The 25,849-nt window shown below is 49.2% G+C and overlaps 11 protein-coding genes across 11 annotated transcripts; 3 read left to right on the top strand and 8 right to left on the bottom strand.

Moving 5' to 3' along the window:
* Positions 1-6: 6 nt before the first annotated feature.
* On the bottom strand, positions 7-977 carry N7520_010061 (uncharacterized protein; the record flags this gene model as incomplete). The annotated part of the gene is made up of 2 exons (XM_057143995.1): positions 7-711; positions 774-977. The coding sequence occupies 2 exons, from the start codon at positions 975-977 to the stop codon at positions 7-9; spliced, it is 909 nt and encodes a 302-aa protein (XP_056993283.1).
* Positions 978-1,873: 896 nt separating this feature from the next.
* Positions 1,874-2,768, bottom strand: N7520_010060 (uncharacterized protein; the record flags this gene model as incomplete). The annotated part of the gene is made up of 2 exons (XM_057143994.1): positions 1,874-2,259; positions 2,459-2,768. 2 exons carry the CDS (start codon positions 2,766-2,768, stop codon positions 1,874-1,876), a joined length of 696 nt encoding a protein of 231 aa, XP_056993282.1.
* A 312-nt stretch (positions 2,769-3,080) lies between these two features.
* N7520_010059 (coiled-coil domain-containing protein MAD1) lies at positions 3,081-5,459 on the top strand (the record flags this gene model as incomplete). Its single annotated transcript, XM_057143993.1, has 3 exons — positions 3,081-3,261; positions 3,320-3,471; positions 3,531-5,459. 3 exons carry the CDS (start codon positions 3,081-3,083, stop codon positions 5,457-5,459), a joined length of 2,262 nt encoding a protein of 753 aa, XP_056993281.1.
* Positions 5,460-5,916: 457 nt separating this feature from the next.
* N7520_010058 (carbon-nitrogen hydrolase family protein) lies at positions 5,917-7,217 on the bottom strand (the record flags this gene model as incomplete). Its single annotated transcript, XM_057143992.1, has 5 exons — positions 5,917-6,093; positions 6,142-6,186; positions 6,245-6,466; positions 6,527-7,017; positions 7,070-7,217. The coding sequence occupies 5 exons, from the start codon at positions 7,215-7,217 to the stop codon at positions 5,917-5,919; spliced, it is 1,083 nt and encodes a 360-aa protein (XP_056993280.1).
* A 926-nt stretch (positions 7,218-8,143) lies between these two features.
* Positions 8,144-9,663, bottom strand: N7520_010057 (ERG4/ERG24 ergosterol biosynthesis protein; the record flags this gene model as incomplete). The annotated part of the gene is made up of 2 exons (XM_057143991.1): positions 8,144-8,155; positions 8,206-9,663. The coding sequence occupies 2 exons, from the start codon at positions 9,661-9,663 to the stop codon at positions 8,144-8,146; spliced, it is 1,470 nt and encodes a 489-aa protein (XP_056993279.1).
* A 476-nt stretch (positions 9,664-10,139) lies between these two features.
* On the top strand, positions 10,140-12,523 carry N7520_010056 (OPT family oligopeptide transporter; the record flags this gene model as incomplete). The annotated part of the gene is made up of 2 exons (XM_057143990.1): positions 10,140-10,970; positions 11,021-12,523. 2 exons carry the CDS (start codon positions 10,140-10,142, stop codon positions 12,521-12,523), a joined length of 2,334 nt encoding a protein of 777 aa, XP_056993278.1.
* Positions 12,524-13,071: 548 nt separating this feature from the next.
* Positions 13,072-15,253, bottom strand: N7520_010055 (SH3 domain protein; the record flags this gene model as incomplete). The annotated part of the gene is made up of 2 exons (XM_057143989.1): positions 13,072-13,746; positions 13,805-15,253. 2 exons carry the CDS (start codon positions 15,251-15,253, stop codon positions 13,072-13,074), a joined length of 2,124 nt encoding a protein of 707 aa, XP_056993277.1.
* Positions 15,254-16,195: 942 nt separating this feature from the next.
* N7520_010054 (putative cell division protein kinase (Ctk1)) lies at positions 16,196-17,733 on the bottom strand (the record flags this gene model as incomplete). The annotated part of the gene is made up of 5 exons (XM_057143988.1): positions 16,196-16,246; positions 16,406-16,561; positions 16,626-17,453; positions 17,520-17,622; positions 17,678-17,733. The coding sequence occupies 5 exons, from the start codon at positions 17,731-17,733 to the stop codon at positions 16,196-16,198; spliced, it is 1,194 nt and encodes a 397-aa protein (XP_056993276.1).
* A 664-nt stretch (positions 17,734-18,397) lies between these two features.
* On the top strand, positions 18,398-21,296 carry N7520_010053 (uncharacterized protein; the record flags this gene model as incomplete). Its single annotated transcript, XM_057143987.1, has 5 exons — positions 18,398-18,433; positions 18,512-18,604; positions 18,693-18,778; positions 18,852-19,543; positions 19,594-21,296. The coding sequence occupies 5 exons, from the start codon at positions 18,398-18,400 to the stop codon at positions 21,294-21,296; spliced, it is 2,610 nt and encodes an 869-aa protein (XP_056993275.1).
* Positions 21,297-21,772: 476 nt separating this feature from the next.
* Positions 21,773-22,927, bottom strand: N7520_010052 (uncharacterized protein; the record flags this gene model as incomplete). Its single annotated transcript, XM_057143986.1, has 1 exon — positions 21,773-22,927. The coding sequence occupies one exon, from the start codon at positions 22,925-22,927 to the stop codon at positions 21,773-21,775; it is 1,155 nt and encodes a 384-aa protein (XP_056993274.1).
* Positions 22,928-23,304: 377 nt separating this feature from the next.
* On the bottom strand, positions 23,305-25,149 carry N7520_010051 (alkyl/aryl-sulfatase; the record flags this gene model as incomplete). Its single annotated transcript, XM_057143985.1, has 1 exon — positions 23,305-25,149. The coding sequence occupies one exon, from the start codon at positions 25,147-25,149 to the stop codon at positions 23,305-23,307; it is 1,845 nt and encodes a 614-aa protein (XP_056993273.1).
* Between the last annotated feature and the right edge of the window lie 700 nt (positions 25,150-25,849).

Genomic DNA, 25,849 nt, shown 5'->3' with positions numbered 1-25,849 from the left:
GAAGATTCAAGGCATACGAGAGTCGTCCATCCCAGAGGAGTCAGTGTCTGATTCTGAACTACTCGACAGAAACTCATTTTCATGACGCCAGGCAGCTTCGCGCCTTGGAAGCCTCAGAACAACAGGAACCTGAAAAGGCTCTTTCAATTCCACGACCCTGCCTGTCGAGTCCTCCTTCGCCACTTCACGACTTTCACCTGCAAGCCAAGCCGATTTTACCCTTTTCCATAAATAATTACCCACTTCCGCCAACCCAATTGCTAAAATCGCAATCCAGACCAAGGCCAGTAGAATCATAACCGTAGTGAATATTTGCGGTAGAGGAAACTGAGGGAAAGAAACCTGGGCGACCTTCAAGAATGGAAAAGAGATTCGGTATGAAAAGATAGAAATATAGTTTCCGGATGAGAGTCGCAATGAAGATGTAGAAGATTGGGTTTCCTGTCTGTGGAATCCGGTTGTTTCCACTTTCGCCTTTTTGTTTCCTAACACTTCCCCATAATGTTTTGTTGAAGGGGCAGTGTTCTTCCATGGCGATTCATAGTGCTCGGCTTGAGGGTGTTTCCAGTGTCGGTCTAGTTTTTCCGAGATAAGTGGTTTGGGTACCAAGACAGAGACGATCGGTTTGTCTGAAATTGTGTCCCGTTTATAGTTACGGCCTGGTTGTCCTCGCTCAAGACTTGTTTCATGGATTGTTGATGTGGAAGCAGACTGATTATATATGTACTTCGTCAGCGCTACACAACTAATTTTGAGACGATAGCAAAACTCACCTGGGTGGATACAGCTTGGGATAATTGGGAGAGGGGAATCTCCTCGTGTTTTTTAAAACCCTTCCAGACTCCACGGGAGTCCCGATTCTCGAATTGGGTCGTTTTCATCCATTTCGGCGTTGATATAGGATGTGAAACGGCCGGTTGTATAATTGCTAGAACCAACACAACGAGGGTCCAGTACAAAGACCGGGATGCGAGCATCGTAAAAAGATGAGAGGATAGTTGGGTAGGGGTAAACAGAAATTATTAATTTAGGCGTCCAAGTGTTGTAGACAGCGCATTGGTACAAAGCACACAAAAGAGAAAGAGCCAAAGACGTATCAAACGGGGCGAGATTTATTTTAAATTCAAACGAAAGTAGGGCAGTGGGTTAAAGAAGCAAAAGAAATGACCCGCAAGGGCCGTCAAAAACTGTCATAGATGCCGCGTACGACAGACCCTTGTGAATCTAAGCTAGGGCAGACAAATCCGCCCTGAACACACCGTATCTCCCGAGCGGGGGTGAGCGATGGTTGGCTACGTGTTGATTTTTTTGGAATCGAGGTATGTGGTTTATTACCCCCTTGTTGAATACTGTATATGAGGTAAAGGGATTGATCAGATTGATCGTCGTGGAATGGGGAAACGCCACTCTTGATAGTTCGGGTGTGATGCAAGGCCAATCTTCTAGATTAAAACCCTAGCACTTAAGTTGGTCAAAGCTTTCGATTTTGCCAATGAGTTTGTGTCACTGTGATTCTTCGGATAGGAATCATTGTTAAAGGTTCATGTACAAGAACCAGACAACCCTGCCGCCATAGCTCAGGGCCTGGGCCTTAGCCAGGAGAAAGGAACGCATGGAGACCCACTCAAAATCTACTCTTAGCAACCAATTAATCTATGGGGTAATTTCTCATTGAAATTCTTTTCCTGCCTTTTCATACACCGTTGAAGAAACGCCGAGCTGCTAGAGCAAAAAGATTGAACAAAAAAGAAACCCAAGGCCGGACCCCCGAAGACATGCACGGTCCTATCAAGAACATAAACCTGTACAATAAGAGAACCCCACCAGCAGCTGACAGTGGGAAACGAGAAAACACACAATTCAAGCGATCTTCTTAAACGACCACCTTCTTGAGCTCCTTCTCCGCCAGCTTGGCGAGCTCCTCAAACACCTTGCCGAAGTCCTCACTGTCGTTATCGGCCTCGAGGTCCTTCTTGCCCTTCTTGGCAGACTTGGGGGTCACCATGACCACACTGGTTGGGCGCTTGGTGGCGGCCGAGGCACCGAGCTCGGCGCGGGAAGAGACGAAGACGTAGGGAATACCGTGGTCCTCGCACAGGACGGGAATGTGGGAGATAACATCCATAGGGGAGATGTCGGCGGCGAGAATGACAACACCGCTGGGGATCTCGATGGTAGCGTTGGCGGCGGGAATGGCCGATTTGCGGAGGGCCTTGACGACTTCCTTGACACCGCGCTTGAGGGACTTGTTGACAGCAGCTAAATCAGAGATAACATGGTTAATGATAGTTCAATTGAAGATGCACGATGCCGTCTAAAAAGTCTGCACGGTGAGCGCATGGGATTTGCGCTTCGTCACTCGGAGTCGCCCGTAAGACGGAAAACTCTTTCGCAATTGAATAAATTCCAATGCAGACAAGCAATTGACAGTTTCAAGCAGTTGCATGTTGAGGCTTACCCTTCTTGACGCTCTTCAGCACCTTCTTGGCGTTCTTGTCCTCGACCAGCGGGTTGGCGAAAGGCACAAGAGCACCAGTGGGACGGTCAATGGCCATCTCGTCACCCTCAACATCGACATCGGCAGGGGAAGCAGAGCGCTCAGCCTTGACATCTGGGGAGGACATCTCCTTCTCTACCGCAGCGACAAGAGCGGTCTTATCCTTCTTGTCCTTCTTTTCCTTCTTGGGCTTGACAACACCATCCTTGTCAGCACGCTTCTCCTTCTTCTCGGAGCGCTTCTCCTTCTTTTCGACCCGGTCCTTGCCCATTTTGTCGGATGTATAAAAGTGTCGAGGGTTTTGGTGGAGAAGTTTGAATAAGGCTTTTGGTGTGGTGCTAGAAAAGAAATCCAACGAAATAATTTCTTTAAAATTTTGGCACTAAACCCAGTGCGGCAGCTCCCGCTGACTAACCCAAACACCTCCCGCGCCAACTTGGTCATCACTGAGAGTTTGTTTCATTGTTTATCCATCAAATTCAATTGGGGTGTGTTGGTGATTCGAGTCTTTATGCTGGGCATTTAGGTGAGCTTCTTTGTGCATTTTGAATAGTCTGAAGACTAACAAATCCTCCAGGCCATCATGGAGCCCGAAAACACGCGCCCGGCATCGCAGCTTATAGCGGGCTTTGCCTCACCTTCAACCCCAACAGGCCGGTCTTCCTCACAAAGAAGCCTTGCAGGACAATCAGTTCTAGAACAAAGCTATTTGGGACAGTCTATCCGCTCCATTCACCCTCCGCCTCCACCTCCGCCAGCGCATGGTGAGACAATAATCGAACGAAAGTGAGGATAAAAGAGGAATTAACGTTGGAAATACAGATGCGGAGAAAGACGAGCTACGTGTTCAAGTCAGCACACTTCGATTCGAGTTAGAAAACATCAAGCAGGAGCGAGATCTCCAGACTCTTCGATTCGAGAAAGAGGCGCGGGAGCTACAATTGAAAGCAGATGCAGATTTCAAAAGGGCACAGGTAAGAAGTTGTCCTGTCGATTGCAACATTTTCTTCTCGAGCTAAAAGTTGCTTCATAGGCTGCCGAGACCGTAAGCAACCGTGCCACCCATAAATCAGATGCCCTGGCGAAGGAGTTGAAGGACACCCAAGAACAAGCGCTGAATGAGAAAGCGAGCTTGGAGCGGAAAGCCAGGAATCTTCAAGATCAAAATCAGATGATTCAGGAAGAACTCTCCGAGACCCAAGCTCAAGCCTCTGATCACGAACGCCAGTTCAAATACCAGATCAACGAGCTGGAAACCGTTCGCGTCTCCCTTCAAAGAACAATCGAGGAGCTTCAAAATGACCTTCTTGAGGCGCGTGCAGCCCAGCAAGCGACACAGGAGAAACTGACCCAACGAGAAGCGGAAGTTGCCGATCTCGAGTCAGAAAACATACGTTTGAAAGCAGAAGGGAGCGACGGAGAGGCACTTGGTGTTCTCAAAAGGGAGCTTACGGAACAAGTCACCCACCTTCGCGAGTTGGAGTCGACAAACCGGGATCAAGTGGCAGAGTTGCAACACCTACGAAAAGTTCAGAAAAATGTACAAGTGGTTGAAGAGCAGAAGAGATCGCTTGAAAATCAACTGCAGCTCATGAAAGGTGTAGAGGCAGAATATGAAACTCTCCAGATCCAGAAGCAGGTCTTAGAGGATGAACGTCAATCATGGTCCAGCCTTCTCGAGGAGAATGACCAGCCGGCAGAGTTCGACTCCCCCGAGGCGATCGTCAAGGCCCTGGTTCAGGCGCGAATCGAAAAAGCGACCTTTATTGACCGTCTTGGTGCCGTTAATGCACAATTCCTAGAAAAAGATGAATTGATCAAGACTCTGGAGGATGAGAAGACCAAACTTCGCCAAGAGTTGGAAACCGCTCGTGCAAGCACATCCGGGAGCATCGCCGGAGGCGCACCTACGGCGTCGGATGCTCGGGCTCGGGCTAGACTGGAACGACAGCGTGTCCTGGCAGTGAAGGAGGTCGAATACCTACGTGCACAGCTCAAGACCTTTGACGAAGAAGAGACAACCATGAACGCTGAACAAAGCCAATTTGATGAACAGAAGGCCACTCAGATCGCACAGCTGCAGCAACTAGTCGATGAGTACCGCACTGAGCTCCACAAAGTTCATGAGGAACTTTCTCAGCGGGAAGCGCCTCAGGACGACTCACAACCCCGGGGCATCAAGCGTCCGCTGTCACCGGCAGACAGCACGGCTGACAGTGAACGCCTTGCAGTGCTAACACGGAAAAATCGCAAGCTGCATGACGCACTCTCCAAATCTGAACAAGCCACGACGCTTGCCAGGAAAGAGCTAGATGCTGCCAAATCCCAGTTAAGGTCACTCAAAGCCAAGACCCGCACTCGCGTTCTAGAACTTCGCGACAACCCTACAGCCGAAGCAGAAAAGATTAAAATGACCACGCTCAGGACTCTGCAGTCAGAGAATCGGGATCTTCTTGCCCAACTACGTGGCGATCATGCCGGAATAAAGGTTGTTCCCGTCAGCACGCTTGAGAGCCTCAAGCTCGAACTTCAAGAAATGGAGCAAATTGTCGCAGACAAAGAGAAACGTAATCGTCGCCTAAGAGAGATCTATTCCGCCAAGGCTACTGAGTTTAGGGAAGCTGTTGCATCATTGTTAGGATACAAGCTGGATATCCTCCCCAATGGCCGAGTACGTGTCACATCCATGTTCCACCTCTCTCCGGAATACCGACATGGTGACCCAGGCGCATCGTCGGATTCCCGTGGACCAGGAAGCATGGGCAACGGCGAGGAGAACTCCATCCTTTTCGATGGTGAGAATGGATCAATGAAGCTGTCAGGTGGAAATAATAGCCTCTTCGCCATGGAGATCAAACCTTTGTTGAAATTCTGGGTACAAGAGAGGAAAGACATTCCTTGTTTCCTTGCAGCTATGACTCTGGATTTCTACGACAAGACCACCCGCGCAACGCGGCTTTGATCAGACGTCCACTTTAGTGCGGACTTTAGTCAGTTCATGCTACTGACGGTTTCTCTATGTTTCCTTGACTCCGAGTGTATGATTCCCCGGCACAATAATCATGTGCTATGTTTTGTTTGCTGCCTTTTGGCCGTCTGCCATTTTAACAAATATTTCAAATTCATTTATGGCCTTGAACAAGATGCTTAATGTGCAACAGTGACTGCCTTGTACTTGGGAGACGCGCAATGAGTTTGCGTTATGAAAGCAGGCCTAGTCATTGCCGATCTTTGAAGTTCCGAATCGTGACTGTGTAAAATAACAGGTTAGATGCAGTGTATCATGTTCGCCATTTGATCTCATTGATATCCTTGAACGAAAACGTGAAATGGCTTCATTGAGCATATGCATTGGATTTGATAGAGTGGAGTGCATTGAGAGCTATGGAAAGAATAGTCACTAGAATCGTAACGCCCCCCTACTTTTGGTGCTCTGATTCCACAACGGGAATATCCAAAGGCTTGGAAAGTCCAACTCGATCCACCGTTCGGTTGTATTCGATGCCCCCGTTGACCCGGTCTTCACGAACAACCAAATCCTTGCGGTTGGTATCAACCAGCAAGCGAATCAGATCCGGACGCATGTAGTGACCGCCCTATACATAGATTAGTCTCGAGAATGCTTCGTTTCGTGGAGGACTTACAAAGTCGGCAAGGGCCTTGGTCAGATGGGCTTCGTCAAGATCAATCTATTTGGTGGAAAAATTAGATATGCAAAAGTATTACTGAATAGCACGGATAACTCACATCGACGTATAGAAGACCTTGGAAGTCCTTTGCGGGGTGGGGAACAAGATTTTGACCGTCCGGACCAAAGATCCGTCCGTTTCCATTGTAAATGTTGGGATCTTCGAGCTCCTTTCCAGGTGGCGTGTTAAGTTTGATGCCCTCAGCAGTAATTGTCTGCCACGGCGCCAGAGTGAAAGTGCCAGTCTCAATGGCGTAAGCCGGAGTCACAAGCTGAGGAATCTTGGTCAGTCATCAGATCCAATTGTTTCCAATGTTGTGAGTGATAAGTGAGTAACTTACATCTGCGTTGGCTTCGGCGATGTTGGTGTAAGGATCAGGGTACTTGAGCGTCTCCTTGCCAGGGTAGAGAGGCCAGGCAGCGACGTGAACTTGCTCTCCAAGGGAGGCTGCATAGGCCTTCATGAAGGGGTTCATGTTCTCCCAACAATTCAGATGCCCAATGCGACCAATTTCGGTATCCATCACGGACTCTGTCGTGTCGCCGGTTCCATCACCGAAGACTAGGCGCTCGACGTGAGTGGCTCTAATCTTGCGGCGATGGTTGATGATCTCCCCGGCAGGGTTGATCATCACCTGGGTAGTATACAGGCTGGCAAGGTCGAGTTCGGAGTAGCCGAGAGACACCCAGATCTTGTTGCTTCGGGCGGCTTGTCGAATGCGTCGCATCTCGTCCGAGTCGGATGGGAGGCTGTTCTCGCGATATTTTTTGAGCAGCGGGAGACTTTCTTGGTAGTTTACCTTCCAGGCCCAGTAAGGGTAGCCCGGAATCCCTGTGGTTTTGTATAAGCAAAATAGGACTCATTGAGAAAGGACCAAACTCACAAAGCTCGGGAAAGGCAATAAACTTGCATCCCGCCTCTCCTGCTTCGTCAATCCAGTGGATTGTTCGTCGAACTGATTCTTCGAGATTGAACCAGCCAGGTTCAGCGTTGACTGCTGCGGCCTTATACTTCTTGAGAACAGGAGCCATCATGAAGGTTTGATGGTGAGATGTAAGAGATACTGTGATTGAAATGAAAGATGATTATCCTTTGGCATGGAGAGATGAGTCAATTTATAGACCTTTCATCGTTCTCGAGGCATTTGGTTAGGAATAACATCCTGTTTCTCAAATCCCGATATGAGGAATTATCAGCATCGTAAGACCCGGACTCGGTACCATCCGAATCGGTGATTGCCTTCTATTAGATTTACAAGACATTCATGGAGAAACTCAAGCTGTCTTGCGTTGGTTATCTCGGGATCTGACGTGAATCATGCCATCGCGGGCTTTGAGTGCGGGCTCTGGTTATGCTATAGCACGTTGCGTCAACGCTGGGATTGAACCAAATCCCGCCCGGAGAAATTGAGAACTGTCAATGATTTTCACAGTAAAACTTGTATCAATTCCAAGGATTAACATCATGACTAGTGTATGCTACTGATATCAGGACGGGTTTATTGTGGAAGGCTAGCAATCCATAAATCATATATATATCCTTGTAGAATTTTGAATCTCAACTACATAGTTGTAGTACTGTTTCCCGAACAGGTGTTCAACAGTATCATAACCATATTTCAAGTCGAAAAACTAATAGTCTGATGCGGTTGAGTTGATATTATTATGCATCAGTTCGATCGAAAAATATGTCTGATGCCACATTTGTTATCCATGAACTTGAAATTAGGTTGCCTCAACTTTGCACATGTGAGTAGAGTGAATATACACTGACACTGTTCTCAGACATACTAAAAGGATGTTGCTGATTGCCACTGATGGTCAGAGGGAGGTAGTGAAAAAGTCAGTATTTTGATTAATCCAAATGTCTAATGACATCTACAATTTTACTTATATACAGTTGATTAAAGATATTCTAAAATGTATGAAGGTTCTCTCTTGAATCCACACACCATAGTTTAAACCACATACTATCAAGCATTAGTAAAGTATCTTCGTTTGATCTGAAGGGAGAACGAACCGGAATAAAAAGATAGGGGACCCGTTTTTCATATTCGGTCCAAGAAGCACCATACTTGTGTCTGCATTTGTTGATGTCCCGCATAGCACGGTGTGCAATCATAATACAAAAGAACACAGGGTAGAACCACGGGAACGGACTCTGAAAGCCGGTGATCAGGGCCCATGAAATCGCGAAGAACATATCACAGCTGTAGTGAACCTTGCGCGCTAAGCCATACCAACCATCGACAAGAATTGTGTCTCCTTTCTCAGAAACAATCGTCTTTGGATTGTAAACCTCTTGCCACGGGAGTTGTGGGAAGGTCTTGCGCTTCACCCAAGTTCCCCGTTCCATCATGCGGAAAGAATTCTTCTGGCCATTGGCGGTATCCCAGACCCAGTAAACAAAAAGATACGAGATAAAGAATGCGGCCAGTGCGGGTTTGCTCCATGCATATGTGGATGGGTCGTGGTTCGCGAGGTACAATGTGCAATGACAGTAGGACAGGGGGACACCAGCAATATTCCAGAATGTCAACATAAAACCAAGCTTCTCCTGGTACATGTCCCAGGTCGTAGTGATAAGATGCTCTCCTTTGGAGCACGCGTTGGCGTAGCTATAGTGGGCCATAACCAGGAACAAGACTTCACCGGAGACATAGCCGTATCTCTCATACTGACGGGTTGCAGCCGCACAGCTGAGACCGAAAAGAATGAACCACGGAATGCGGACCTCGTAGAACATCTTGAAGTCCAAGATGCCAAAAAGTCTTGGGTTCAATTCAGCGCCCATGAAGAAATCGTAGATAGGGTAACCAGTAATGCGGTGCTGTGTTCCACGAGCAAAGGCCTGAACGTAGGTGATGAGACTCAAGATGTAGCCAGAGAAAATAGCGACAGACATCAAAGGACCAAATTCATCGAGGAAAGTATAGATAGGGAATACTCCAGTGCCGTGCAGAATGGCCATGACAACGATAGTTGAATAGAAGCTGGTGTAGGCCGAGCAATGGTACTTCAATTGCTTTCCGCCTAGATGAGCAAGAGGCTTTCCGTAGCAGGTGAAGCCAGGCATCAAGACGTATAAGGCAGCTTCAAAAATCAAGTATGTCCAGTAGATGCGCCATGCACGGAAATGCGGGAAAGCGCCAGTGTAGGCAAGATGAACCAGGTGCTTCCCAAAACTCACCAATGATTGATCAGCTTCTGGAAGAGGGAGTTTTCCATCGTAGTAAGTGGCACCAATCCACATATACCACATCAACATTGGAAACCCAATCATCAGGCCAAGGCAACCCAGGGAGCCGCCGAACTCGAAATGACCGGAATCGTCAACCTTGGGATCCATGCCTGGTTGCCAGCCTCCTGTAATATGTTCCAATGTGAAGTCCTTGAACTCTGCAGAAGCATTGGTGACGGTGACTGGGGTTTGTTCATTATGCCGCTTTCGGGGTTTACTATCTGTAGTTGCGGTCATACTGCAGATTGGTTGATCGAGGAGTGTAGGAGAAAAAAAGGGAACAATATGAACGAAAGGAATGATTGTTTGGAAGCACAACAAAAGGAAAAAGGAGAAAGTGAGTAAACGAGACTGCAAGGCCTTAAATATTCCTTAAGATTGACCTGCATTATACATTCCCAATCGGGTTTAGACCCCGATTGCTAGACGGGGACTAACCTCATGTTGGCAAGTTGTGGGGCGGAATAGGATGCAATTGTTAATAGTCGAGAAATTGGATAAGATTTGATCTGGAAAGGGGTATGCATAGATGCATGATCATTATAACTTGTAATTGGAAGAGAATTTAAAAGTCTACTGGTGAGGTGCCAATTGCTTACGCCGTTAGTGTTTTACAGGTGACGTCATGTGATCTTATCATTAATCATCCGGAGCTTATCAATCAACCCCCAATTTGCTTTGATTTGTCTCTTTGCCATGAATCCACTGAGCCGATGAATTACCAGACCCTCAGCATGGCAGAAGATGCCTCTGAGTCTCAAAACCGGGGGCCAGATGATTCGATCTCCCCCAGTTCCCCGGATGCCCTGAACAACGCCACACCGACTCCGCGCGCGACCTCCGCACAAAGCTTCACACCCCGCTCTCTCATCGTTGGCCTCATTATCGGAGCACTAATTACATTCTCCAACACCTACTTCGGCCTCCAGACAGGATGGATCAGTACAATGGCCATGCCCTCGGCTTTGATTGGCTTCTCCGTTTTCAAGGTCCTGTCCAAGCAGCTATCTTTCCCGTTTACGCCGATCGAGAACGTCCTGATACAGACTGTCGCTGGAGCCGTGGGGACCATGCCACTTGGTTGTGGGTTTGTTGGAGTGATTCCTGCGCTGGAGTTTCTACTAAAGGATGGCGAGGATGGACCTACGGGTGATGGTGGGGACGGAGAGGGTGGGCCTCTCAAGCTCGGTTTCTGGAAACTGGTGATCTGGAGCTTGGGGGTTTGCCTATTTGGTGTCGTCTTTGCAGTTCCACTACGTAAGGAAGTCATTGTACGCGAGAAGTTGCGGTTCCCAAGTGGTACTGCGTCGGCATTGATGCTTCGGGTTCTCCATGGCAGTGGCAAAGATGAAAAGGTCCCAGTTGAAGTTCAGGACCGGTCTATTGAGCTGGGTCAGGATACTGGGGTCTCTCATTCGCGCACAGACGAGTCACAAGGCCTGCTACTGAAGGATGACGAGGCTGAGGACCAGGCAACTGATCAAAAGGACTGGCGGTCAAAGATGCGCCTGCTCATTGGCGCATTTGTAGTCTCCGGTATCTACGTGAGACACCCCCTACTAATTTGGCTCTATATTCGAACTGACATTCATAGACTCTGTTTTCCTACTTTGTCCCCTTGGTCCGAGATATCCCCTTATTCGGGCTGGGCCTCGCTTCTAACTGGCTCTGGACTCTTAATCCATCCCCTGCATACATTGGCCAGGGAATCATTATGGGCCCATCGACCTGTATGCATATGCTTTTTGGAGCAATTTTGGGATGGGGTATCCTTTCTCCTCTCGCCAAAGCTCGCGGATGGGCCCCTGGACCCGTAGACAGCTGGGAAGATGGAAGCAAAGCATGGATTGTTTGGATATCACTGGCAATCATGCTGGCTGATTCTCTCGTCAGCCTCGGCTGGCTGGTCGTCAAGCCTTTAATAAAACATGCTCCTAAATGGATGGCCTGGTTCCGCTCTACTCGGCTGGGCGAATGGATTGCATTTCGGCTGCAATCTCAGTCCCATGACCGCTCCTATGTAAACTACCATGCTCTGAATTCCGGTCAGGGTCATGAGAACAACAATAACTCTACCTCAATTGTGGCGGACCCGGAAGAAGAAGATGCTCCAGCATCACAGCTCATCTCGACTCGCACAGTGGTCATCTTGTTACCCTTAACACTAATCCTGAATGTCGTGTGCATGCATTTTGTCTTCGGCGACATCATCTCCCCATTACTATCAAGTCTCGCTACTCTTCTCGCCGTTCTCCTCTCTATCATGGGTGTTCGCGCCTTAGGCGAAACAGATCTCAACCCTGTATCTGGAATCAGCAAACTGACACAACTTCTCTTTTCGCTCGCCACCCCAGCATCCCATTTCTCCCGACGCACAGCATTAGTGACGAACCTGCTTGCAGGTGCAGTCTCTGAGTCCGGTGCCCTCCAAGCTGGAGACATGATGCAAGATCTGAAAACAGGCCACCTCCTCGGCGCAAGTCCCAAAGCTCAGTTCTACGGCCAGATGATCGGCAGTCTTGTCGGAGCAGTTCTCTCTACCGCCGTATACAAAATGTATGTGAACGTCTACGAGATCCCCGGTGAAATGTTCCAGACCCCGACGGCGTATGTCTGGATCTTCACCGCGCGGCTTGTCACTGGTCAGGGATTACCTGATATGGCGTGGCAGGCCTCGGCCATAGCAGGTGCTATTTGGATGTGTCTCACGGCAGTTCGAATCGTGGCTGCTTCTCCTGCTTTTGCACGCGGTGGGAAGCCTCCCGCTTGGCGAGACTGGGTTCCGGGGGGAATTGCCGTCGCCGTGGGTATTTTCAATGTTCCATCTTTCACGCTCGCCAGAGTTATCGGTGGAATTATTGCTTGGTGGTGGTCTCGCAAGCACTCATTGCCTGCTCAGGATCAGAATGCGGGCTCCTCTGTGCAGACGGATGTTACGCCCGGACAAGAGGGAACTGCTTTGGCTAAACAAGAAGCTGAGAAGGCGGACGCTGCTTCTTCGACTATCGTTGTCTTGGCATCTGGTCTTATCCTAGGCGAGGGCATTTTGAGTATTGTAAACTTGATTCTTGCAAGTGCAAAGGTGCCTCATCTGTGAGAGAAACGGGCGAGTACATACAGAAATAGATTTTCTTTTGGATTATATTGCACGTTTCATAGAGCAATCAAGCGCGAGCGGGTTTTATTCGAGATCTCTTCCCAGTAGCAGTAGTAGGGCCCAAAATGATATTCTATAGAATTATGAACTGGTACACCTTCAGATATTCCCAATGGTAAAGAGCTCTGGGTTATCAAATGATTAGTTCGCCGTGATAAATCTGAGTTCGTATCAAGAAAGAGGTTTACTGTCACTTCCCTTCCTTCCGAGGTTAGAGAAGACAAAGAGGGAAGGAGGGCAACAGGAAAAACCTTCTAAACACATGTAGACGAAACCATCCGAACCAACTAGGTAGAGAGCCACCATGTAAAGAAACAACTATGAAAATTAATCTAAGATGAGAATATCCAACAAGTATACAGAGGTACAAAGAACATGGTCATCTCGGACGCAGAGTTAGTCGCTCATTCCGTCCAGCGGTACACACGAGACATACGTCTCTAATCGCAAGTCAGCTCATAGGGGTATCTTGAGTCATTAACGGCAGATTAGAAATCCGTGGGAACAGGTTTCTTGCTAATCTCGGATCCGGGAGAGCTTGGTGCAGAATTGGGTACAGCGGGTAGATCACCTGTAGGAGCCGGGGCAAGAGGCTGGGTTACCAGCGGACTGGATCGGGGAGGATCCATAGCGGCCACGTTTGGGGGCATGTTGCCTGCGCTGTTGCTGCGTTGGCGTTGGTTGATGGGTATTCCTGGGCGGTGCATTCCAGGGCCACCGTAGTGATCTGGGCCTGGAGCTGGGCTCATTGATCGAGGTCCTCCACCGTATAGACCGGGGCTCATGGATCGCGGACCTGGCGACATTGCACGTGTACCGGGTCGCATGCCAGGTCCAGGGGACATAGAGCGTTGACCAGGCATCATGGATCGAGGAACGGGAAACTGGACAGGGGACATGGAACGGCCAGGATAAGGACGTGGTGGGCCACCGTATCTACCGGGCGATCTGGGTCGTGCATCTGTAGGATAGAATCGTCCCGAGGGTGGACCGCGACCTCCAGGGGCCATTGGGCGACCGTTAGGGCCCATAGCGGGTGGACCTCGGAAGCCAGGGCCAGGTGCACCGGGTGGAGGGCGAGGGCGAGGCTTGACAGGGCGAGCAGAAAGGTGGGATCTAGGAACTACTCCTTGCTGAGAACGATCAAGACGCACACACAGAGCCTGGAAGGGATGTTAGTATTTATTTTTTCGCAGCAAAGTAAAGGGTCTGGAAATTTACCCATCCATCGTCATATTCGTGAAGCATTCGGACAAGGTTGCCGGCAAGAAGGCTGAGCTCGTCTTCCGCCGAGGGGATGAAGTCGAGCTGTACGCGGTACACGTTCAACGGCCCTGGGCCAGCACCTCCAGGGACACCGCCAGCAATCATGGCTGCGGACGAAATTGATTCACCATCATCAACACTGACAGGACTTGGCGAGCTTGGCGGGCGGACATCTGATTCCATTGACCGAGGCCGAGTAAAGTTTTCCTTGTCGGATTCATGCGAGGCGAAAGCGGCTGCACCGATAGCTCCCACGGCTGCGGCTCCAGCAGCTGGTGTCGCGAAAGCTGGTCCTGTGGAGTCTGGACTCGATGTTGGGGTCAGAGACTGGTCTGAGGATGGAGCACTGCCAGTGTTGAAAGGGTTGACCGGGTCCTTGAAAGGGTTCTGAGAGCTGCCACTGCCAGCGGACTTGGGGGGAGTAGGAGATGGGACATCACCAGTCAAGTTGCGCGGGGCAGCTGCTGCCCCCCATGTACCGGCAGCGACAGTACTAGCGGTGGCAAAAGAAGCACTATTGCTTAGATCTGGTGCGAACTGGGTTACCGGACGAACGTTGAGCTGCGGAGCTTTCGATGGAGCCATTGGCTTGGGGACAGGAAATGGAGCCAAATCCTGGGCACTAAAAATCTTTTCATCCATAGGAGGAGGCTCATCTGCTTGGCTGCGTCTTTTCTTTCGAAAGATGAAGAAGATCAATGCTGCAATTAAACCGACACCAAGAAGGACACCGATAGCCACTCCAGCTTTGGCGCCGGAAGACATACCCGCGGACCCGGAGCTGATCGCTGTTGACGACGCTGAAGCAGCAGCATTGGAGGACGATGCGCTGTCAGTTGCAACATGACTGAGAGCGTTCACATCCTGGGTAGAATCGGTCGAGGTTGACGTGGTCGAGGTTGAGGCGGTCGAGGTCGAAGTCACAAAGGAAGTTCGCGTGGCACCGGATCGCGCCTCATCAGTGGCCGTAGTGATAGCCTGAGTATCCCTAGTCGTGGTAGCCTCCGTTATGGCCTGCGTTGTCGTCTTTGCTTTTTCGGCCTCTTCGGTAGTAGTTTCCTTGGCTGTCTGTTTCTGAGACTCTTCGGTAGTGGTCTTATCCTCCGTAGTGGTGGTTTTGGCCTCTTCACTAGTCTTCTTGGCCTCTTCTGTTGTCTTGGTCTCTTCGGTCGTCCTTGTCGCAGCGACAGCCGGACCAACACCGACATTCGCCGTCTTAGTCTTTTCTGACGCAGTCTTGGTATCAGCGTTGTCGTTTTGGTCGCCAGTCACATAACCCCCCACTTCGCCCTCGAAAGTTTTCTCCAGAGTTGTGTAGACAATCACGGCATCGTTATTATGTCCCCGCTCCCCTAGACGCACCTCGGGGTGGTCGTGTGTGTGATGTGCACGCCCATGCACCATAGTGGCCGTGAAAATGATATTGAGAAATAAGGCAGATGAATTGAGATAAAGTAATGTTCACTCCAGAGTGAAAGGTTGACAAAGATCAATATTTGGTCAAATTCCAACGCGAGTCTGGCACTCTGCGATCGCGCTGTTGAGGTAGTCCACACCCGCGTTGTGCGGAATGTGGTATAAATCAAAAGAATGGACGACAAAGATCGATCGAGCACAGCCCGATACTAGTCGAAAGATGAAAGGAATGGATAACGACTTCCAGGCCGTAGTAAAGAGTGAAGAAGCAGAGTAGAGTAAAGGAGTAAAGTGCAGCGCCATAGAAGTTAGAATAGAATCCCTGATACCACGAGGAGCCGAGATAGTACAGTATGGAGACCCTGACCCGGTATTGACATACACGGGCTAACCCGATATGGGGATGATCTCTATTGAATTCTAATATGATTGGCTGTATTAATACGGTTCCTGGTATTCAACTCAACTTCATCCACTGCATACAGAGAAGGTCGAGACATTCTGATTCTCAATTTTCAGAAGACAAAAAATAATTTTGGTTGATTGATGATCTGATTTCTACAATTTCTCTCTCATTTGATCCTTGTTTTATGCTATTTCTTGTTTTCTGTTCACGTCTGAAAAACTGGACTTATGGCCCCCATGTAACTAGAATAAGAACCCTGCAAACGCGGGGCACGGACTCCATCCGCTGATTTGATTGTTTCATCGTCGGTCCACTTTCGCTTCTCATTGATCAGTGCGGTCATGTAATTTCCGGTGATGCCGGTGTTTGCTCGGACAAGGTTCAGTGCAAATTTTAAATAATTTAAATTTAAGGGATTTCTTTGGCCCCAGATCAGCCTCTCAGGGTCCCATTGGATTCTAGCGGTGTATGGGGTGTGCCATGCTCAGGCTCGGGCTCAGGATCAAGATGGGTGTAGAATGAGTCTATCTCGTAGCATACTTGCCGAAGGCGTTTTTAGCCTGCTTCCCCAGGGGCTGGGCCACAATTGTCAGTCATGTCGTGTGGCTGAGAGGGACATTCCTGTGGCGGTCTCGTCATGGAAATTATAGTGTGGATAAGTACGGATGTTGAAGGGCCTGGGGTTACTGTTAATGAGCGACCGTTAAGATCCGGGTATCAAGGCTGTCACTTACCTCTTCGGCAGAGATTCGTTGGCTGCTCTCGTAACGAATCAATTGCTGGACTAAGTCTCGGCCCTTGGAGGAAGCACCAGGCATAATCTCATCCCAGGACTGCGCTGCCAAGGGGTAAAATTCCATCTTGCCCCAATCTGGCAGCACATGAGCTCCCTGCTTTCTGGTTATTCCCGATGCCTGGATCATCAATCTCCAAGTGGAGAACAGGAGTACTCACTGGCCAGTTATTTTCATCTGGTGTCCCTAGCGTCTGGAAGATAGAGTGGATTAAGGACAGGTCACTGCCCAGAGGCCCGGAATCGAAAAGAGTACGATGGCCTACGACGGCAGACTCCGCTACCACGCACCCTGCCGCCCACAGGTCCACGGCCGCACCGTATCCCCGATACCCAAATAGGATCTCTGGTGGGCGGTAGCAAGTCGTACCTACATCGGTGATTTTTGAATCTGAGGGCTCCGATCCAGGGTCTCCCCCCTTCCAGGAAATCCCAAAATCAGCCAGGTATGCAGGTCCATTGAGTGAGTCCATCAGAATATTGGAAGGCTTGATATCGCGATGGATGATCCCTAATTTGTGAATATGGGCAAGACCAGAGAACATATCCCGTAAGATGGAACGGGTCTGGGCTGCAGTGACCATGTCCCGCCGCAACAAATGCTCGAAGTCGAAACGCAAGAATGGCAAAACCAGGATTAATCGACCCTCGTCTAGATTGAATGTCTCAATCAAGGGAATCACGTATTGGTTGGATGCTTCTCGGAGTAGCCGGACCTCGCGATGAGCATCGTGAGGAGCTGTCATGAGATGTGGGGTGGTGATTTTGATAGCTCGCGCCGATCCATCCTCTGCTTTGGTTCGGTAGATTGTTGAATGAATACCATCAAAATGATGAAAGCATGATTTATACTGGCCAAATGTCTCCCCCGGTGCTGATTCGTCTGAAAAAATATCTTGGTCAGGAGGTGAGCTGTCATTGGCCACTGTTACAGAACTGGTAGTCTCCGCTTCGTCAATCGCCCTCTGACAAATTTGATCATATTGCTCCTAGGAAAGTCATGAAGTCAACTAGCTAGTCCAAATTCCAGAAACAGTAGATTCTCAAGGACAGACCTTGGAGGTAGCACGGTCGTAAGCTTCATTCTCACATTGCCTAGCCCGCGCTTGGGCCTCGGCAAAAGCATCTGAGGATGATGTTTGCTGATAGACTAAGGTGCTAGAATAGACAGTCAGTCGAAATCATTTTATCGAATCTAAAGGCCCTGACTGACAGAGATTGGATGGCTCGTAATCGATCGGTGAACCCCAATTCTTGATGCCAATCCATGACTGTACATGTAATCAACAAATCAAGAACGTATGTGGAACCACAATTGAATCGAACGATCTGTCAATGATGTCATGTGATTCGAGTGGAGAAACCTTGGAAAACAGCATCCTAACTCGATACTTTTTGACTTTATACAGAACTAGGAGGACTGTTCCATTTCTACGGAGTATACAGACCCCTTTTATTTTCGTCATACTGCCAGTAAAGCAAGGGTATATATGCGATTTAGAGAAAAAGGTATAGATCGACAGACTAACCCCGTTTCTCTGCCTGAGGCATGAATTTACTGCCGTAATTCGATGTGCAAGTATATGCCCAATTCCCCCCCAAATCACACAATACAATAATAGAGAATGGTGTAGAATATCATCAGAACATTTGATCTATGGGAACTCTTGCAACTCGCATATAAAGATTACTTTCCTGTGTATTGTCAGGTGCAACTGTGGAGCGGCTCTGATCCTCCACCGCCTTCTTTCACCCGCTTCCATCCGTCATCCCCAGCGACCAGCCATTTCCCCGTCTTCGGCGATCGAGTGCCACTCACCTTTAATCTCAATCCCACATCATTGGTCTTGACCACTCTGACCACTATAATCTCTCCGTCACATTTTTCCTGATTATGCGCTTAATGCGCTCTACTGGCCCTCAACCTTGAACCATGGAGCTATCCCGGCAGGAATACCCGGCGCTGCTGGTAAGTGGAACTCCTCAAAGCTCCAAGGCCTTGAGCAAAAGTTACAATATATTGACAAGTTATGTCGCTCTTTCCTAGGCCACCTTGCACCCTACTCAAGCTACACAAGTCCTCACCGATCGCATTCGAGTAATCAACAAGATCCACGCAGACATCGCAGACTTTCTCCAGGTACGATGAACCTATATTGTCCCCGCTAGATTTCTGTGGTCACATTCTTGGACTTTGCGGGGCACCAATGCTGATATGGGGCTACCAGGAACGCCGTCGTGTAGAAGAAGCATATACCCAAGGTTTGCGAAAGCTGGCAAATCGCCCTAGCTTGGACAATGGCGCTGCACTTGGGTAAGTTCTTCATCATTAAATGGCGACCCGCTAGTATGATGATATATGGCGTATGACTCTAACTAGCATCCAGTGTTTTCCAAATTCCTTGGCAGCGCATTCTCAATGCGACCGAAGCGCTCGCCGCATCGCACGAGACCCTTGCGATGAAGATCGAAGAAGATGTCGAACGCCCTCTTAGAGAATATAGTACCAAAAATCGCGACATGCAATCAATGCCCGGAATCCAAAGCAACCTAGCTGGATTGGCCAAGAACGTCGAGTCGGCCCAGGATAAAGTGGAAAAAGCTAGGAAGAAGAGCATGAAGAACCCTAAGCAACTGGCAACTGCAGTCGCTGCCGCAGAAGAGGTCAGCCAGCAGTGGGAATCGCGTGCTCCATTTGTATTTGAGCAGCTGCAGGCTGCAGATGAAGGCCGACTCAACCACCTGCGCGATGTGCTCACGCAGCTGGAGACTCACGAGGTGGATCAGGTCGAGCGCGGTCGGCTGGCTGCTGAGACGTGTCTCAATGTTCTCTTGAATGTGCAGACTGCTGATGAAATCCAAACCTTTGCTGCAAAAATGAAAGGAAACCGTATCCCCGCCTCGCCCGTGCCGCGAGCGGAGCCTCCCCTCCCTGAAACGCCACCTGCGCCGCCTGCTCATCCTACTTTTGAGACCCCAACAAGCACCCCACAGGCACCAACCTCGCGGAGTCAGGATGATGCAGATAGCCAGCTGTCAGAAAGATCAGAGAGACAGACGTTTACCCCAACAGCTCCTGGTATGTTCTAGTCCCAGATGATCTCTCGACTCGGAATTAACATAAATTAGTTCCAGAAGCACAGCCACGAAACACCGCGTTGGGCGGATTAAGGCGACTCGGTACAGTTATGGGTAGGCGGAAGAGCATGGTCGTTCCATCGGCTTCATCTTTTGACAGGAAGGCGGAGAAGAAGTTCAGTCCATTTGCACCTTTCAAGAGATCTGACTCATCGAGAGATATGCAAATCCCGGAATCGCCTCCTTCAACTGCGGACCGCCCCGGTACATCAATGACCGAGGAAGAATCTGCACGAACTCCCAGCTTCTCTCGGGATCAGACCGGAGGAGAGTCTTTTGCTCCGAGTGCTCAGCCATTCCATACTACCACAAATGGCACATCTTCAGAGACCCACGCCGGACTCAATGGCGTTGATCAGTCACATGTTGACTCAGAAGGGTTCACTGAGCGCCCCTCAACGGTAGATGAAGTTACTCGTGCTCAAAGAGAAGCTGCCGGAGTGGACGACTCGGGCTTGAACTTGACAATCCGTGATCAGCCTATTTTCGAAGACGAAAGCCAGGCCAAGCAAGCCATGGATGATATGGCGAATACCCTTCGATTGCGGGCTCCACAATCTGTAGCGAGACGGAATGCAGGTACTATCCGCGGTCGCCGTGATGTTCGCAATACGATGTTTGTTGCAAACCCAGGTAGTGAACTGGCTCCGAACCAAATCGCATCCGACGCGTACTCTCCGTCCTCTCCAGTCAGACACACTCCCTCTCTGAGCGCTGCAACGGACGAGCACGCCGCTTCAGACACAACATCCGTCCGCTCTGGGCACACCACGCACGGACAGATGTTCAGCATGCACCCTGAGTTATATGAGCCCGGTCTGAATGCCTCCATCATTGAGACCGTCAGCGCATGGTTTTCGGAGGGCAAGGTGACCAAGTCCTCCGTGATGGGCGAGCTTGCTCTGGCACACAATGTTGCGCCGGGATTTGCAGCAGAATCCTTGCGCATCCGTCTCGATAATTTCCCCTTGCTGGAGAAGGTCGCCGCAAACCCTCACTTTGTTCAGGAAACCAGCAAAGACAGCGGTGATGAGAAGCGGGGCGAGTATGACGTCCAGCTGGGCAGCATTTCACGGCCCATGCCGACTGTGGCATTCAAGTACCAAGTGCATCTCGACCCTAGCAACTCATCTTCGTACTGCCCTGTCATCTTCAAGCCAGCTTGGAACCTGCAGGGATCCCAGGCCAGTGCCATCATTTTCTACTCTCTCAACCCAGCCTTTGTATCGCAACCTGTGGAGTCCATCACCTTGAAAAATGTGATTTTGACCGTGGGTTTGGATATATCGGCTGAAGACGAAATCACCAAGCAGCCGCGCGAGAGTATTGCCCATGCCACCAGCGCCGTCATGCACCCGAACTCTGGCGCTACCTTCCGCCGCAAGAACTCCACTGTCACTTGGAGGATCCCTGAGCTTGAAGTCAAATCACCTGGTTCCGGTGAGGATGGGAAGTTCCTTGTGCGCTTCACCACATCCACCCCCGGCCCTCGCAAGGGCAATGTTGAGGCCAAGTTCGAGCTCTACACTACCGAGTCCGCCTCTCGACTTGGCGTCAGTCGCGCAGTTTCGGAGTCTAATCAGCAGGAAATCGATCCTTTTGCTGACAGTGGAAAGCAATCCCCGGCTCCAGCTGCCTGGCAAGAAGTCCCAACCAGCCGCAAATTGGTTGGTGGGAAATACGTCTCCGCTTAGGAGATTGCATGACGGAAATGCTTGTTATCTTGTTCACATATACCTTGTTTGCATTCCTTGTTTTGTTCCTCTTTCTCTCATCTTTGCGTATCTTGGCCAACACTCACGTTATGGAATGGAGGAAAAGTTGGGCTCGACGCTATTACTTTCTTTTCTATTCCCCCCGACTTCTTGCAAATAGCGCTTTCTTTTCTTTTGTGTCTTCCGATATGTAGTTAGGCAGTGAAATCTCTGTGTTCTCTAACTTCCACGTCTCTCCACACCAGCTATAGTAAATCCTGAAGCTCGTGGCAGAAGTCTATGTCACAGAGAACTTATTTATTTTCCCTAGATTACAATTATATGTATGTATTTGGCTAGATTCAAATTCGTTTTTGGACTTGATCAGAATGGACTGGGTACGCAGGCGGCAGGAGATCATATAAATTCGATATTCCGAGCTAAGGCATGCAAAGAACATAAGTAGCTCCCAGCATCTATGATTGGCGAGGCCCTATTGGCTTCGGACGCTCAACCCAGTCAAAGGGACCACATGGCTTGGTCAACCACACATCTTCAGGACCAGCAGCCCCTCTCGGGTGAGACAGGTCAAACAAAGTACCACTCAAAAAGCTATGAGGGAATCCATGATCAAATTCATATCCCGTCTCAATCTCCTCAATCTCATCCTTGGATAGTGAAACGGCCAATCCAGGAATGCTACCTTTCAAATGCTCAACAGTCCGACCACCAACAATAGGAAAGACATAAGGCGCCTTATGACACACATAAGCCAACGCAACATTCAATAACGTCACGCCTCCACCTTTCTTGTTGGCAATTTTCTCCAGAATAGCAGCAACTTGCTTATCCCGCGCACAAACGGGGATAAATTTGCGGCCATTATTCGACTTCTCGCGAGCCTTGTACCCCTCAGCCGTCTGGAAATTGCCTGCGTTCAATGTCGCATACGGAGCCAGACCCATTCCTTCATCGGCGCACATGGGGATAATGTCTCGCTCATGGTCTCGTCTCGCCGCATTCCACTTTCCTTGATAAACAGAGAATTGCCGGAGTCCATTCTGGCGCGCGTACTCATTCGCCTTGGTCACGACCCAAGCAGGCGTATCCGAGATACCGAGGTAATGCACCTTCCCCGAGACAACGAGGTGGTTCAGACTCTGCATCAACTCCGGGATCGACGTCGTGTAGTCCCACCAGTGGACGTAGAATAAATCGATATACGTAGTCTGCAGCTTGCGCAGGGACTCATCGACAGAGTGATTCATGGACTTGGTTCCGTTGCCGATGAAGTTGGCTTGGATCTTGTCTTTGCAGTGTAGCATGTATCCGGAGGTGTACTTGGTTGCTATGACTAGCTCTTCGCGGTTTTTGCGGGAGGCGATCCATTCGCCGAGCCAGACTTCGGATTGGCCGTCTTGGTAGGCGTTGGCAGTGTCGAAGAAGTTGCCGCCGTTTTCATAGAAAAAGTCCATCATTGCAAATGCTTCTTCTTTGCTACATTCGCCATATTTCTCGGGGTGTGTACCGCCGAATGTCATTGTGCCTAGACACATTGGGGACACTCGCACTGAAGCAGAGGGGGCTAGCTGGCGGTAGCGGCCTAGTACGCTCTTCGGATCAATAGACATTTTGTCGGAAGGTGTAGGGTTGATTGGACCAGATTGAAGGGTTACTATGGAGGGAAATTGGCTCAGGTGGGAATTAAAGTATTTATATGTGGATTTCCCATACCATTCAAGCTCAACATCATCGCATTGATCCAATACGGAGTATGCAGCTCTTAACTCCGGTCTCCATCATACCTTCATTGGTTTAGGCAAAGGCTAAACCGCTTTTGTCATGCAGATTGCTTATTATACGTCATCAGACCCACAGATCCACACCTATGGCCGTAGCTTACTGAGATAGTCGTAGATCTTTATGCTGAAATATTATTTGTTATGAACTAGGACATTTACTATTGCTTTTGTTGTGACCCTTCCCATCAAGGGCCCAATGTATGCATTTATGGCGTGACAATATTGAATGCACCATTCGGGGTCACGATAAGCGATAATAACTTACTCATGAAAGAACTATCTCCAACTTCGTGTTTCAATGGCTCTTTCGTTCTCCCAGTGGTCAACAGTTGCAGTAGTTGGGAGAACGTAAGTTCACACGAGTAGTTCGCCACGCTCGAAGTTGACGTATTCCAGGTTCTTCCTGTCCGATGGATCAAGGCTCCATTGCTGACTATCAATCGACAATCCTCATCCCGGTCGATCACATACAAGTCGATGGTGAAATTCTGGGTCTGTGCCTTTTTCCCATCTAGCCTTACGGCCAAAGATGCAAATAGATGATGAAGAGACAGGGATTTTGTCATGGCAGTCTGATCAGAGAGGATATTGTCCCTTGGTACATGACCTACCAGCTCCCTCGCCCCAGAAATGTAGAAATTGCGCCAGGGTCCATTCTCACATCCATGTCCTAGAGCTTCATATGTTGATGCGAGCAAAGTTTTGACAGCTTTGTTTTCGGGATCAGCAAATACAGCATGATTGAGAAGTGTAGCTGCAAATCGCAGATCCCCCTGTTCTGAGAATGTTTTGGCCTTTTGAAGTACTTCGTTAATACCTCCCATGCAGGAGACGTAACGCTTGGCGATCTCGACCGGCGGATGCTCCCAAAGATTGGCTGGATTGCCATCGAACCAGGTCATATAGCGCTGATATATCGCTTTGACATTGTGGCTAACTGAGCCATAGAAGCCCTGCGTGTGCCATGCAGTACGCAGCTTCGGTGGAAGCTGAAAATCCTCGGCAATCTCAATACCTGTGAGGCCATCGTTCATGAGGCGCACTGTCTGGTCATGGAGAAAAGCGTACAAGTCTCGTTGTTCGGTGAGGTAGGTAATCACAGCCTCCTGTTCCCACGTTGGCCAATGATGAGACGCAAATACAACGTCAGATCTTTCGGCAAATAGCACAATTGTTTCGTCCAAGTATGAAGACCATGCAAGAGCATCCCGAATAGCTGCACCCCGAAGAGTTCCAATGTTATGCAAACACTGTGTCGCATTCTCGGCCACGCATAATGTGCGGCACTGAGGAAGATAGAAGTTCATCTCCGAGGGTGCCTCAGTCCCGGGTGTAACCTGAAACAGGAATTCAACGCCATCGATCACTTCAACTTGACCAGTGTGGGTGACGTCGACGGTCGGAGGGATTAAGGTCACTGTACCCATAGACAGCGTTGCTCCTAGCCCGGCGCTGATCTGGCCCTCGGGACCTTTGGATAACCGATCTCCATACATGTATGAAGCTCTGCGAGCCATGGCATTCCCTGCGTATACATTTTCGCTAACAGCATGCTCAAGGAACCCAAAGGGAGCCAGTATCGGAATTTCCGCAGCTTCGCTCCTTGAAATAATCCCCTCTGCCCCTCCAAAATGATCACCGTGCGAATGAGTGTAGATCATGCCCAGCACTGGCTTGTTGCCGCGATTTTTGCGATACAATTCCAGAGCAGCCTTGGCACATTCCGCCGACGTAAGTGGATCTACCACAATGATCCCCTGGTCGCCCTCGATAACGGTCATGTTTGACAGATCGAATCCTCGGATTTGATAGATACCATCTACAATCTTAAAAAGACCTTGTTTGCTGACGAGTTGGGCCTGTCGCCATAACTTAGGGTTTGCTGTCTTCGGACATGGTGCGTTGGACAAGAAGTTGTAAGCTTCGTTGTCCCAGACTACACGTCCACGATGGTCTTTGATGACACACGGACTCAATTTGTCAATCAGTCCTCGATCTGCATCCCGGAAGGCAACCAAGTCATCAAAGGAAGGTTCCAGAGATGCAGTCATCATGAAGAATGGATGTTCGGTTGATGAGAATCACTTGACAAATTTACAAACAACCAGAATTGGCATGCAATTATGATTAAAATTAAAATTGAAGAGAAATGGGATATACGAAGCGACTGTTGATGATTTCAGTCTATGACGCGACCTCAACTTTACGCCTGACGGTTGAGGCACTAAAAGCATTATGAACTCCAGAGGTTCTGATTCTGTTCATTTAAATACTAGATAATTTATGTATGAATGATATACATCATTCTTAAAGGTAGAATTCCATAAGAATGTCTCCAGCACAATGTCTACCTCCTCCTTTGTAGTCACATTCAACGTCGAAGCAGCTTCGGAAACAGCATGAAGACAACGTCTCTTTGTCGGTTCTGAGGTTGTACATGACGCAACAACCAGAAACACCCAAAGCCCAAATTCCGGTGGAAATAGGTCAATATTCTCAACAGCAGCTTCGTAAATATCCCATATCCTAGTGATCAACATCTCATAATTGGATAGGAGTAAAGAGCCTTGATTGACCAGAATTTCTGACAACAGGAGCAAAGAAAGCCGGCATATTTCGTGAATTGAATTGGAGTATTTGACCGAAAGAAGTGTATACAGCATCGCCGTGGAACAATAGCGGATCCTGGCAGCTTCGGCGTGTGGGCTTTTGATGTTCAATTTTTCCATGGAGTGCATGATATCAGCCGCA

Source organism: Penicillium odoratum, assembly GCF_028828045.1.
Source record: "Penicillium odoratum strain IBT 22623 chromosome Unknown utg000006l_segment0_segment0, whole genome shotgun sequence".
In the NCBI taxonomy this organism is placed as follows: Eukaryota; Fungi; Ascomycota; class Eurotiomycetes; order Eurotiales; family Aspergillaceae; genus Penicillium; species Penicillium odoratum.
Note: the sequence above shows the minus strand (reverse complement) of the source record. Positions and strands in the feature narration are given on the sequence as shown.